This window comes from Zalophus californianus, chromosome 6 (assembly GCF_009762305.2).
Source record: "Zalophus californianus isolate mZalCal1 chromosome 6, mZalCal1.pri.v2, whole genome shotgun sequence".
In the NCBI taxonomy this organism is placed as follows: Eukaryota; Metazoa; Chordata; class Mammalia; order Carnivora; family Otariidae; genus Zalophus; species Zalophus californianus.
Window position 1 is genome coordinate 85,020,107 of NC_045600.1, and position 13,827 is coordinate 85,033,933.

Sequence of the window (13,827 nt, forward strand, 5' to 3'; positions counted from 1 at the left end):
AATTTGATCATTTTATATAACTATGAATTACTTTGTTTCAGTATTAGTCTCAGTATCCAAATTCTGAAAGAGTAATGCTGAGGCAATTTTTTTTATTTATTCATTTATTTTAAAGATTTCATTTGTTTATCTGACAGAGAGAGACAGCGAGAGAGGGAACACAAGCAGGGGGAGTGGGAGAGGGAGAGGGAGAAGCAGGCTTCCCGCTGAGCAGGGAGCCCGAAGCAGGGCTCCATCCCAGGACCCTGGGATCACGACCTGAGCCGAAGGCAGATGCTTAACGACTGAGCCACCCAGGCACCCCAATGCTGAGGCAATTTATAATTTTCTTTTTTGGTGGATCAGTTGTTTGATTCTCTTTGGTCATTTATTTTTCTTGCATAGTCATTTCTGGTAATGGTGTCTTTTCCATTTTTGTTATTGAGGCCATTTTAAAGACCTTAACTGTCGTTGTACGCATGTATCTGTTTTCACATTAACATTGATTTCTCTGCAGGCCCGGGTCCTTTTTGTGATAATTGTGCTGATCCAGCTCACCATTCTCATTACTTTTAGGCACCGAGGATATCCAGAGCATAAAGGTTAGTCATGGTTCCTTTTATTCTCAGAAGACTTCATTCTGAAGTGTCATATAATGTCCTATTGCCAAGTGATAAATATCAATATAAATTGTCTTTCCTGAGCTTTGTGAGGTGCATTCTTCAAACTAACTATACTTTGTCCACAGTACTTGAGCTTTTAAAAAATTCAGTTTTTTTGCTGCTCCATTGCAGTAATATGAAGCTCAACCTGAAAATGGGGGAAAAATCACAATATGGCTCAAAATGACCAAACGTCTCTGCCAGATATTAAGGATCCTCCACAGTTGGGTCTTACCTAATTAGCCGCATCTTCAACCATTTACCTGTATTTCAGCTTAGATAATTTTCCACTGTTCCCTACACACACCATACTCATTTCTGCTTCTGTGGGCTTTTGCCTAGACTATTATCTCTAAGTTATTTTTCTAAACTTATCTATATTTTAGCCTCCTTTAGGGCTCACCTCAAACCCTTTTTCCATATCATTTTCTCCACCCCTTCCAGGTCATAATGAGCTCTTGCGTCTCTGAATCCTGTAGTCCTTCCTGACAGTTAATGCTATACTTGGCCAGTCAGTCACCGTGCTTTATGTAAGCACCCCAAATGTATATATACATTTTCTCCTCAACCAGACTAAGTTCTTCAGTATAGGAGCTCTTGTTTTCTGCTTCTTTTCTGTTTCTCACAGCACCCAACACTGAGTGTGTGCGTGACAGACAATAAATACTTGTTGAATTAAATTTTCCTTACCCCTTCCTGGCTTGGATGAATCCCTGGGATCAGGGACTGATTGTAGGGGAGGGGAGTACTGCAGCAATGACTCAACAGTAAAATGGCTAAGTACAGAGGGAGTGCACACATCCTCCTGAATGTTTTCCTGCCTATATATATTTTCACAAATTCTATGAAGAAGTTCAAGAAGCATTATTGCACTCATATATGTTCCTACATATAATGTAAATAAATAAATGTTTAAGGGAGGGCCCCAGCCTCATTCTGTGGGGATACCAATATCTTTGTGTAGTTATTTAAAATTTACAACATATTTTTACCTGCATTATCTCACTTAATCCTTACAGCAATCCTGTGAAATAGGTATTATTGTCCCCGTTTTAAAGATTAGGACACTAAGGACTGGGGAGGTTGTGAAGGTTGTTCAAAGTCTCATCGCTAATAAGAGATAAAGGAGAGACTCGAAACCTGTGTCTTCTGACCCCAGGTCAGTTCTTTTCTTTAAACAACACTTCTCAACTTCGACTGCACCTTAGACTCCCCTGGGAAACTTCTGAAATCTCCGTGTCTACACAGCACCCTAGACCAATCACATCAGAATCGCTAGGGGTAGGACCTAAGCATCAGTAGTTTATAAAGCTCCCCAGATGATTCCAATGGGCAGTCAAGGCTGAGGCGTTCAGCTCTGACTAAAGCAGTATTTCTCAGTCCTGGCTGCTTAGAATCACCTGGGTTGCAGCCTAAGCTTCCCCTCTCCCTCAGGCCAATTAAATCTGAATCTCTGGTGAGTGAGACCTGAGCATGAATATTTTCTCAGAGTTGCCCCAGGTTATTCTAATGTGGAGCCAAAATAGAAATCACGTTTAAAGTTTATGCTTAAAATTTAAAGCATAGCTGCTTCCAAGGCTAAAGGATTATTTATTTTTAATAAATAATAATTATTGGGGTGCCTGGGGGGCTCAGTTGATTAAGCATTTGCCTTCGGCTCAGGTCATGATCCCAGGGTCCTGGGATTGAGCCCCGCATCGGGCTCCCTGCTCAGCGGGGAGTCTCCTTCTCCCTCTGCCCCTCCCCCTGCTTGTGCTCGTGCGCAACTCTCTCTATATCTCAAATAAATAAAATCTTTAAAAATAAATAATTATTATAGATGGATATATAGATGAATACTTTGAGAAATACCAGACTAGAACAATAAAGAATCTAAGAGAAGAATGAGTAGCAAGAATGCAACGGAGTGGGAAAGGTCATGCATTATCAGGTTTTGTACAAAATCAACTGTCAGGCTGAACAGTGTTTTAAGTACAAAATGGATATGTTGGCCTATTAGGAGAGACATACTATTTAACTTACCTCAGGCTGTCTTTCACCTCTAGGGGCGCTCAGTGCGGACCGAGCTTCGTGTCATAGTCTTCTTCTGACTGGTTTATGACCAGCCACACACATGAGTGAAATGGCGACTGAGGTTGAGGATCTGTGATGCTTTAGTCTGTGGCCACAGAATGGAGCTTCTCTGTGTGAAGCCCATATGCTTGGCATTTTTGGCACTATATATTAAGAGATGTTAATTTGAAGAGCTTTAGGGATCCCTTTCAATTGGAGTAAGAGGATGGCTGTGAGTTAAGAGCTATGTCACATTTGGGAAAGGAATATTGGACAGTCATACTTAAGATTAGACTGGAGAAATTTTGATATTTCTTTGCTATATTTTGATATATGATTTGGAAATTTGTACATTTGGATACTAGATCCCATAGAAAACAGAGACTTTGAGTACAGCACTATATTTCAAACCTACATTTAATCATTTAAAAGTGTGTGTGTGTGCATGTGTGCATGTGCATGTCTCCCAACTACACCATTGCTTTGCACTTCCTACCCTCTGCAATTCTTTTTTTTTTTTTTAAGATTTTTTAAATTTATTTGACAGACAGTGAGAGAAGGAACACAAGCAGGGGGAGTGGGAGAGGGAGAAGCAGGCCTCCCACCGAGCAGGGAGCCTGATGTGGGGCTCGATCCCAGGACCCTGGGATCATGGCCTGAGCTGAAGGCAGACACTTAACGACTGAGCCACCCAGGCGTCCCCCCCCCCACCCTCTGCAATTCTAAGTGGACTGGCTTGGCTTATCAGGCTTCCTGTCAACTTCTGAATTTAAAGTAGTATCATCTGTATAGTTACCATATAACGAAAGATAGCCCATGGAAGTCTTCTAGAAAATGTTATAAAGAAATTGAACTTTGTCAGTCATAGAAAGACAAATATATGATTTCACTCATATAGAATTTAAGAAACACAACAGATGAACATAGGGGAAGGACAGGAAAAATAAAGTAAGATGAAATCAGAGAGGGAGACAAACCATAAGAGACTCTTAACTCTAGGAAACAAACAGGGTTGCTGGAGGGGAGTTGGGTGGGAGGATGGGGTAACTGGGTGATGGGCATTAAGGAGGGCACTTGATGTAATGAGCACTGGGTGTTGTATTCAACTGATGGATCACTAAACTCTACCTCTGAAACTAATAAAAAAAAAAGAAATTGAACTTTGCATGTGCTCACTGGGTTTTTTCAAATTTATTCTGTTTAGGGTCTCCAGGATTTATAAATTTGACCTCATTTTCCCTCCACGTCCTGAGCAAACTAAACATCTTCTATTATTCTGTGTTGTTGCTAACCCTATATACAGCACTGGGTAAGTCAATTAGGAAACCTGAGTTGTGGAGAATTCTGCCAAAGGATATATGGAGAATTTTGACAATAGTCATTTAGACTCTTGAGAGCATAATGAACAGCACATGGCTTCTTCATAAATCATTTCCTGGAACATGGTTTTAGGAAATAAAGTTCTTTCCTAACATGTTTAAAGGACATTTAGTTGACACTGAGTTAACTTAAGCTGAGAAGACCATTAAAGAATTAGTATGTGTATACAGGGCAGCCTTCTTTGACTGCCTTAAAGTTTTATCCTTTATTTCATCACACTTTTTATTTCCTTCATTACTTTATCAGAATCTGTGATTATCTTCTGTGTTTATCATCTCTTCCTTCATTAGAATATCCATTGAGGTCTTGTCTGTCTTGTTCACCTCTATGCCCAGCACTAAGCACAATGCCTAGTATGTAGTTCAGTGAATATTTACTTATGGATGCCCCTTAAAAACTCAGCTCAAAAAAGGGAAACTGAGATGAGCAGTGAGTTCAGGCATATCCAGATTCTTCTGTTGTATTATTATACCCAATACTTAGTCACTTAGCCACTTATGGAAGCAGGGAGCACTGTGGTTCTTTTTTTAAAACTTTTTACTAGTGTTCCTTAGTGACTAAAAGTTAGGAGTAGATTAGCCTACTTGTTGCTTAGTCTTTGTCTTATACTTTTATTCCACCTCCGGACTTTTCTTTGCTCATTAGTAACTCCAACTAGAGAAGAGAGAGTAGTTAGATAAAAAAAAAAAAAATGTAACACTCTACAATTCTGTGTACCAGGCTATGGCAGATGGCCCTTTGGAGGTCAGTTTCCTTGTTAGAAGATAGGTTGAAGCTATTTTAGACACTTGCCTTACACTAGAAGGAAAAGCACACGATTCGGTTCCTGGCTGTAAAAGAAAACATTAAAAGGATAGAAGTTGCTCCATGTTTAAAAGTTGAAACTTGCAGGGAAAACACTTTTTTAGACTGTGCATCCACAGTCTAAGATTACCTATGACTTTTTAAAGCTGAACCCTCTTACCAGCAGATGATGGTATTTGCATTTTGAGAAAGTCTTGACTGTTCATTAATCACCCTTGACAATATAGTAGTTCCAGAAACCTGCACATTAGGAAGGGCAGTAAATAATAGGGAGGAGAGAAAAGTCATTCTGGCATTCTAAATGAAAAATTAAAGAAGTTAAATTTTGTACATGTTAACCTCGAGTGTATAGTTGATGTAAAAAGTAATGACTTGGGTCAGCAAAGAAAGGTCAGAATACATTCATTAATAAGAAAGAGAAGTGCATTTTAGAAAGATGAAAGTTTTCTTGCTTAAAGGAGTAAATATCAGTTAACTGGAAAATTAACTTCCATAGAATACCTCTTTGCTTTTTAAAGGAAATGTTAATGCATTATATTGGGATTATTATTGCAACAGAATCTTCTAAAGTTTCTGAACATACTCTGACCTGTTTCTTGAATCTGTTCAGGTATAGCATGTACTCAGATGATTTTATAATCAGACAAAAGTGGAGAGCAAAGGAGCAAATGGTTGGTTAGTTAGGATGTATGGTGCAACATAGAGATTAATAAAGAAGAAAAATTATGCCAATAAAATGCTTATTAGCAACTACTCTCATACTTTTTTATTCCTATAAATGCACCTTGTGATGTATATAATCAGAATCATAGTCATTTAATCTTCTGTGCCCATTGCCTCTTTCAGGACCATGGTTTGTTGGTGAGATCACTAAAGGCAAACTGGGTTGCTGCTTTTCCTTTGGGATGTTTGTTGATGGACATTTCCTACAAGGCAGCCTAACATTTGTAGTTGGAATTCTGCAGGTAAGAAGTCAGAAATGGAATGTAAGAATGCCTTGGCCTTTTGGACTACTGCATAACAGTTATGAATTAAATCCAGAGCCTCCAACTAAACACCACAGATCATATTTCCTAATTTACTGGCAGGGCAATCTTGAATATTTGGTGTTTTGTTTGTTTTTCAAGTGCTTCCTAAGCTCTTTCTTCCACTACTCTCTTGTAAACATCTAAAATACATTTTGGCAGGAAGGGTTTATAAAAAGTAAAAGAGATTTTTGTTTTTGTAGTTTGTTTTACTGTGCTTTTCCATCGATAAAAAATGAAATAAGGGACTTATAGTAGAATAAATAAGTAAACCAAAATTGATTATGATAATGAAGAAGGCAAATGTTTTGGAGGGAGGAAAGGAAAAATAGACTCACAAGAAAAATGGGTCAGTTGTCCAGTGGAAGCTGCACTGGGCAAGCCCCAGACCTGGGCCTTTCAGTGATGTCTTAGCTGCGGCTTGTTTGAAAACACCGATAGATTAGGTTTACATGTGGATTAAGATTCCTTTAAAAGAAACACACAGGGGCACCTGGGTGGCTCAGTCAGTTAAGCGTCTGCCTTCAGCTCAGGTCATGATCTCAGGGTCCTGGGATCCGGCCCCACATCAGGCTCCCTGCTCATTGGGGAGTTTGCTTTTCCCTCTCCCTCTGCCCCTGCTCGTGCTCTCTCTCCCTCTCTTTCAAATAAATAAAATCTTAAAAAAGAAAAAAGAAACACACAAAAAACTAATAGAAAATCTCTGTATATAGGTTTGAAAAGTATTTACCTATTTATGTATTTTATTCACCTAATGGGGCTAAGGTACTAAAATCTCAGGTGATGATCTCATGTTTGGGAAGAGATCCAAAAATGTTGTTCAGAATGAGTTCACAGCCTCATAACAGGGAAGTAAAAGGTGATCAGCAAAACAGGGAAGACTTCTGCCTAGTAAACATTGACCACAGACAGAACATTCTCTGTATAGCAGTATTTTATATGTGAGTAGGTCCTGAGTCTGGTTCAGTTTTCCATTATGTAGATGGAGGCTGTCTCTCAGGAGCACTGTGATACCAAATAAAACCTGAGCCTTACTAAAAGGTGGGGATTATATTCATATTTTAATAAGTAATATATCACTAGTGGATTTTATGTATCATATAGGCCCATGGCTCCCAAATGTGTTAATCTCTGCCCTCGACTTCTTTGCACTTCAGGTGCCTATATACCCATCTGCCATTTCATATCTTCCCTTAGATATCTAACAGGCATCTCAATATTATGTGTCTAATAGGACCTTAGTTTCTACCTCAAACTTGTTCCTCCCCCAGTTCTTTCCAATTTCAGGAAGTTTTTCTAGGATGTATCTTTAATTTTTCCCTTTCCCTCTAATACCCTGTATCTAATTCATTAGCAAGTCATACCTTGTTTGATCTCCCTCCAATGCATATCTTGAATCCGCCACTTCTCTTCATCTCTGTTACCACCACATAGTCTAACTCATAATTATTTCTTACCTGGGCTACTGCAGGAACCCCAGATTGGTCTTCCCACTGCTACTCTTCTCCCTACTCTCAGTTTACCATAGAGCATCCACTGTTGTCCTTTTAAAACCTTAATCAGCTCATTCCTCAGCTTAAAACCTTTTAAGCAGAGCAGTGACATGATCTGGGTCCTTCTGATTGCCTCAGTTTCCACCTGGCTCATCATGTTCTAGGCTAATGGGCCTTAAATAGGCCAAGGCCTCTCCCACCTCAGGGATTTTTATTTGTTTCCTCTCCTTGGAATGTACTTCTTCCACTGAGTCATTCCTGTTCTTCACGCCTCAGAACCCATCTGTCACTTACTCTCATGTGACCCAGTTATCTCCTTCATTTACTGCCTCAGTTTCCACCTGGCTCATCGTGTTCCAGGCTTATTGGTCTTAAATGGGCCAAGGCCTCTCCTGGGAACCACGGGGGTTTTTATTTGTTTCTTCTGCCTGGAATGTACTTCCTTCCACTGAGTCATTCTTGTTCTTCAGGCCTCAGAGAACCCATCTCTCAGTTACCCCCTTGTGACCCAGTTATTTCCTTCATTGAATTTATCACAATCTATAGTGATCTTTTGTGTTTATTTTTTTGGTCTCTCTTCTCTGTTAAAATGTAAGCTCTATGATGCATCCTCTTTGAGTTGTTTGCCACTGTGTCCTTAGCTTAGAGCCTAGCACAGTGCCTGCCATGTAATGGGCACACAGTAATTATTTGGTGAATGAATTAATGAATCATACAGCAGCTAAACTTAGATTATAACTTAAATCTTTTTTAAAAATTTTTTAAAAAAGATTTTATTTATGGCGGTGCCTGGGTGGCTCAGTCATTAAGTGTCTGTCTTCGGCTCAGGTCATGGTCCCAGGGTCCTGGGATCAAGCCTTGCATCAGGCTCCCTGCTCAGCGGGAAGCCTGCTTCTCCCTCTCCCATTGCCCCTGCTTGTGTTCTCCCTCTCACTGTCTCTCTCTGTCAAATAAATAAATAAAAATTTTTTAAAAGATTTTATCTGTCAGAGAGAGAGAGAGAGAGAGGGTGAGAGAACAAGCAAGGAGAACAGCAGAGGGAGAGAGAGAAGCAGGCTCCCTGCTGAGCAAGGAGCCCCAGGTGGGACTAATCCAAGGACCCTGGGATCATGACCTGAGCCGAAGGCAGCCGCTTAACCCACTGAGCCACCCAGGCGTCCCTATAACTTAAATCTTCTGATTTGTATTCCGGTACTCATGATGCTACTTTAATTAAAAATACAGAGATAAGGGGGGTGCCTGGCTCACTTAGTTGGTGGAGCATGTGACTCTTGATCTTGGGGTTCTGAGTTCGAGCCCATGTGTGGTGTAGAGTTTACTTAAAATAAAAAAAATTAATAGAAAATAGAGATAAGAAAAAAATATTGATACTTAAGTCCCCCCTCACTGTGCCAAAAAGAAGTGGGTATGTATTCATTTCCACCTTAAACATTACTGAGGGCTTCAACATAAATGATACCTACTTTTAAGATGAACAAAAGGATACAGGTAAATACACAACTATAAGTCACTTATTTTGAGTGTTATAAGCAAGTGTGATTGAAGCATAAAGAATCAGAGTTAACCCCCGAGAGAGAGCAACATGTTCTTAGGAGCCACCAATAATGCGTTCATGAGACCCGACCCTCTAAGGTCTTGCTAATAAGCTAATGGTTCTGTTCTGCTTCTCTTCCCAGCTGGCATTTTTTAACATACCCTTGATGGCCTACCTGTGTTGGAGCTTGCTGCAGCGGTGCTGTGGTCACAACTTCCGGTCTCATCTCCATCAAGGAAAATACCTGAAAATTATACCTGTTCACCTACTTATGTTACTGCTGTACATCTGGCAGATTTATTCCTGTTACTTTCTTCATATGACATATGGCACTCTAGCTTTTTTCTTCTCCCCTTTGCGGACCTGGTTGACACTGTTGACACCTGTTATCATTCGTTGTGTGTGGACTCTGAACTCTACCGAGCTTGGAACCTTCATAGCACAGTTAAAAAGCCACTCGAGCTCCTGAAGGCCTTGCCTCACCATCTGCCCCTGGAGCCCAGGCCTCTGCCCCAGCAGCAGGTAGAAGGCCAGTGCTGATGGGCAAGTTTCAGGGAGCTGCTGCACTCTGGACTCCTGGGAGTTGGGGGGATTACCCACTACTGATTCCTGCAGAATGGACTGCAGAAAAATCTCTCAATAATGCCATGATTCCTTCCTTCTCCAAGAAGGCAGGGGATTGATTTCCCTTCGTGAAGAGAAAGTTCTAATCAGGAGATCCACAGGGCAGGGTGTGGGTGTGTGTATGGGAGTATCAGAAGCCCAGTGTATTTTTTATGGTTACCTCGTGTAAAGTACCTAGCACAGTATGTGGAACTCAGTAGCCGGCAAGAGTGCCACTTTACGGGCAGGGAAGCAGTACGAACTTGGGGCCTCCCCTGACTACCCTTGAGATATCAGCTCCAAGTCTTCTTTTCCCTCGGGGTTATGGGCTCTCGGCTTCTTTAGGTGGGGGTGCTTTCAGCTAATCAAATAAAAGAGTGATGATTAAGAACTCCGAGTAGGCGTTGCGTTTGTGACCAGGGCTCTGGGAGCGGGAGGAGGCGTGGCCGGACCGCCGGGGACGAAGAGGCGTGGCCGGACCTCTACGTGGGGGAGGGAGGGGACGAGGCCGGACAACCGGAGAGGAAGAAAGGCATGGCTCGGCCTCTGTAGATCGGAAGGGGTGTGGCGGGGGCTCTGGGGCGGGGCCGGGCGGGTTGTTGCCGGAAACGAACCCGGGTTTGTGACTCCCGGAAGTTGAGCGCCTACGGCAGTGCGGCCCTGGTAGCTTCCGTGGCCGCTTTTGTCTGGAGGTGCCAGGTGATCTACTGAGATGGCGAGCGCGGCTGCATCTACAGCCGCAGTCCCCACCCTAGCTCCGCCTTTGGAACAGATCCACCAGTTGGCAGTGGAGCTGCGGTTACTCCTGCCTGGAGTGCGGGGTGAGCTAACCCAGTTGAGACGGGCGACGGCAGGGGCGGGCTTGGTTCGGGAAGAGGCCGGCTGTGGCGCCGGCGGGGGCGGGGGCACGGGCGGAGGAGGTGGGGGCTGGGGCTGGGTCTGGCTCCGCTTACCTGTGCTCTTCTTTTGCCACCGCCCGACCGACACTCTAAACCCACTAGTCGGAGAAGCCCGAGAGACCACAAAGGAGTTTAATCCTGAGACGTTTTGGAGGAGACTCAGTGAGTGCCTCTCCTGTTGGGGACTTAGCATTTCTCATCCTTCCAGTGCACCCACCCCTTTCCCTCCCACTTTTACCCCCGCGGCATCCTCTCAGTGGGGATACTTCACCTTACCCATCCTTTGTACTTCGGAGTTTGGGATATGACACATTGATTTTGGGAGGTGTTTTTGAGACGTCTCAGCCGGTAAGGCTGGCATCTTCAAAGCCCATGCAGCAGCTGCAGGCTCATCCTTTTGGCACTAACGTATTGGCTCCTCCCTCAGACGCGGCAGCTGTGAACGTGTCAAGGGAAGCCACGACTCTGACTGAAGTCTTCTCTCGAGTTCCACTGCCTTCTCCGCAGGTGGGCTTTACTTTCCTGGAATCCTTGTGCTGCCTCGTTCATTAGGAATCCAGTCACTTTCTTTCCACCTTTTACACTCAAGCCACGGCATTTATTTTCCACACCTGGCAAATAGGATTGCCGTTCTCACAGGATTGCGGTGAAGGCCAAATTGCCAAGTGCAGTACCCGGCACGACGTAGGCAGGTCTTCTAAATAGGTATCCGTTCAATCTGCAGTTCATCCTGGTTATTTCCTTTCTGATATATATTTTTCTCGCTATTTGCTGGGTGTTTTCGCACGTGATTCCCGTCTGACAGAGGAGTAAGCGGGCTTAGAGGCTCAGGTTAAGGTAAATAAGCAGTGGAGCTGGGATTGAAATTAGGGTCTATGATGTCTAAACTACACTTTTTCTGTTATACTACATAATACCCTTTTGTATCGAATTACTTTATATTTAATCAGTAACATACGTATACAGTATAAAATTCAGAAGATGTCAAAGTTAAATGTGCTAAAACGTTTGTATTTACCCTCCCCAGTTACTTTTGTGTTATTCCATATATATTCGGTGCATATACACATTTATGTGTATATGCCTGCTTTTTTACACAAATGATAGGATACCATAAACGCTTTTCTGGACCTTCCTTTAAAAATTAACAACATGGATTGCACATTGATTCTTAGCACATATAAAGTTGCTCAGTTCTTTGTAATGCTGCATGGTATTCAATAGAGTGGATATAACCATAATTTATTTAACTAATACTTCATGTGGACATTTAAGCTCTTTCCAACTTGTAACTGTTATAAACAGTGCTGTGGTAAATTGCCTAGGACAATCTTTGTATGTATATCAGTAAAAAAAAAAAAAAATTCCCGGAAGTGGAATTGCTGGAACAGGAATTTATGCATTTTTATTTTTATTTTTTTAAAAGATTTTATTATTTGAGAGAGAGAGTGCAAGCACAAGCAGGGGGAGTGGCAGGTAGAGGGAGAAGCAGGCTCCTGCTGAGCAAGGAGTCCGATGCGGGCTTGATCCCAGGACACTGGGATCAGGACCTGAGCTGAAGGCAGATGTTTAACCGACTGAGCTACCCAGGCGCCCCTGCATTTTTATTTTTATTTTAAAAAAGATTTTATTTATTTATTAGAGAACACAAGTGATGAGGAGGGGCAAAGGGAGAAGCAAACTCCCCACTGAGCAGGGAGCCCAACTCTGGGCTCAATCTCAGGACGCTGAGATTATGACCCAAGCCAAAGACAGACGCTTAACCGACTGAGCCACCCAGGCACCCCAAATTTATGCATTTTTAAATAACCTGTTACTGTAAAACTGATGAAAGTAAACATGTTGGCTATGACCGGGTATGCTTTATGCCGTTTTTCTAGAACTAGGTATACTTAATTCAGAAGTAAGGTTGTTTTAAAATGGCATATTCATTGCCTTATTTGGTTTTCATAATCAATAGTTGCATTCTCTTTTTCAATCTATCTATCCAGATGCTTTGAAATGAAAAAAATATTTTTTTTGCTGCACCTATAATGATAAACTCTCCCCCTGTTGACCCCAGAGATCTATGATGAGAAAATAAGAAATGAATTGAGAGCATTTTAAAAGCTTTGTGCAAGAAAGTCAATATTTATTTTAAAGGGAGTAATATTACCTTATTTTTCTTATCTGTTGCCTCCTTTCTTTCAAATATACTCAGGACTTGTTGCTAGAATTCAAAGCTAGTAGGATACCATGAGGAGGTAACATAGAATTATTTTTCTGTACATGCTCAGGACAGTGGTTTCATTCATAGGTGAAAAGTTTTAGTTTTATTTGAATTATATGTATTTGAATGACGATTGTTTTTTTAGTTAGTTTACTGAAGAATGGCCTTTTTTAATTAATTTTTTTTTTATGTGTTTAGATGTTGAAGCAATGTCACATTGCCGTAAAAAGTTTTAAACACTTACTCTCAGTCACTGTGCTTATCCACCATCCCAGACTGGTAACTGTTCAGAGACTGGCACCAATCTGTGGACCACATTTTATGTAGCACTGGCTTAGAATTTAGCAGAAAAGTGAGGACAAGGAAGATAGGAGAAAGTCAGTGACTGCTTAGAAGGAAAATAATCAACATTGAGCAATGTAGAGTCTATGCTAATTACCTTTAGATATATTGTGATTCTCTTAGAGAGATCAGACACCTGGCTAATGGTCTAAGGGTTGGCAAACTTTTCTCTAAAAAGTCAAATAGTAAATATTATAGGCTTTGCAGGTGAACTAGTTAACTTCGTCCCTGTAGTGTGAACACAGCTGGAGGTAGTAAGTAAACAAGAGCGTGGCTGTGTGCCAGTAACACTTTATTTATAAAAACTGGCAGTGGGCCATAGTTGCCAGCTCCTGGTCTAAGATATGATGAATACCTCACAGCAGATCCTGAGTATCTCAGGATGTAGAGTATTAGGAATAAGTTTTTCCTGCTGTTCCTTGTTTTATTGAGTTGTCCCCTCATTCTCTGGTGTCCAGCTAACTCCTCTGTGCTATGTGGCGAGAACAGCACAAGGCCTAAGTCATAATGGGACCACGGAAAATGTTTGTAGATCATGCTGTACAGACATCTGCTCTCTTTTACAGTAGATGGGCTGATGAATCTAATCCATTTTTTTTTCATTCTGAAATTGATCCATCACCTCATAGGAAACCCAGAGGTTCTGTGAACAAGTGCGTGCTGCCATCACGGCAATCATTGCAGTATACTATTCACTTCCCAAGGATCAGGGTAAGCCACTGTGTACACAGAAATGTTTGGTTTATAGGGTAGATCTTTGCTAATTTAACAGCTTATCTCTTGAGACTTTTCCCCTTGTCCTCAATTTGAGCATGTAGTTTAACTTTCTCTCATAAAACCCTCTC

The 13,827-nt window shown here is 41.7% G+C and overlaps 2 protein-coding genes across 12 annotated transcripts in view; both read left to right on the plus strand.

The window, feature by feature from the left end:
• The window catches only part of TMEM62 (transmembrane protein 62), a 34,581-nt gene extending 24,657 nt beyond the window's left edge, over positions 1-9,924 (plus strand). For 5 of the 8 annotated variants that reach the window (XM_027570932.1, XM_027570935.1, XM_027570933.1 and 2 more), the window contains 4 exons: positions 497-581; positions 3,898-4,002; positions 5,724-5,842; positions 9,072-9,924. In XM_027570932.1, the coding sequence (XP_027426733.1) occupies positions 497-581; positions 3,898-4,002; positions 5,724-5,842; positions 9,072-9,398 (636 nt within the window). In that variant the 3' untranslated portion in view covers positions 9,399-9,924. The remainder of the gene's footprint in view (positions 1-496; positions 582-3,897; positions 4,003-5,723; positions 5,843-9,071) is intronic. The other 3 variants (XM_027570934.1, XM_027570936.2, XM_027570938.1) reach the window with 1 other exon arrangement.
• Positions 9,925-10,143: 219 nt separating this feature from the next.
• The window catches only part of CCNDBP1 (cyclin D1 binding protein 1), a 33,273-nt gene continuing 29,589 nt past the window's right edge, over positions 10,144-13,827 (plus strand). For 2 of the 4 annotated variants that reach the window (XM_027569501.2, XM_027569502.2), the window contains exons 1-4: positions 10,144-10,353; positions 10,534-10,593; positions 10,859-10,938; positions 13,612-13,693. In XM_027569501.2, coding sequence (XP_027425302.1) covers positions 10,245-10,353; positions 10,534-10,593; positions 10,859-10,938; positions 13,612-13,693 — 331 coding nt within the window. In that variant the 5' untranslated portion in view covers positions 10,144-10,244. The remainder of the gene's footprint in view (positions 10,354-10,533; positions 10,594-10,858; positions 10,939-13,611; positions 13,694-13,827) is intronic. The other 2 variants (XM_027569503.2, XM_027569504.2) reach the window with 2 other exon arrangements.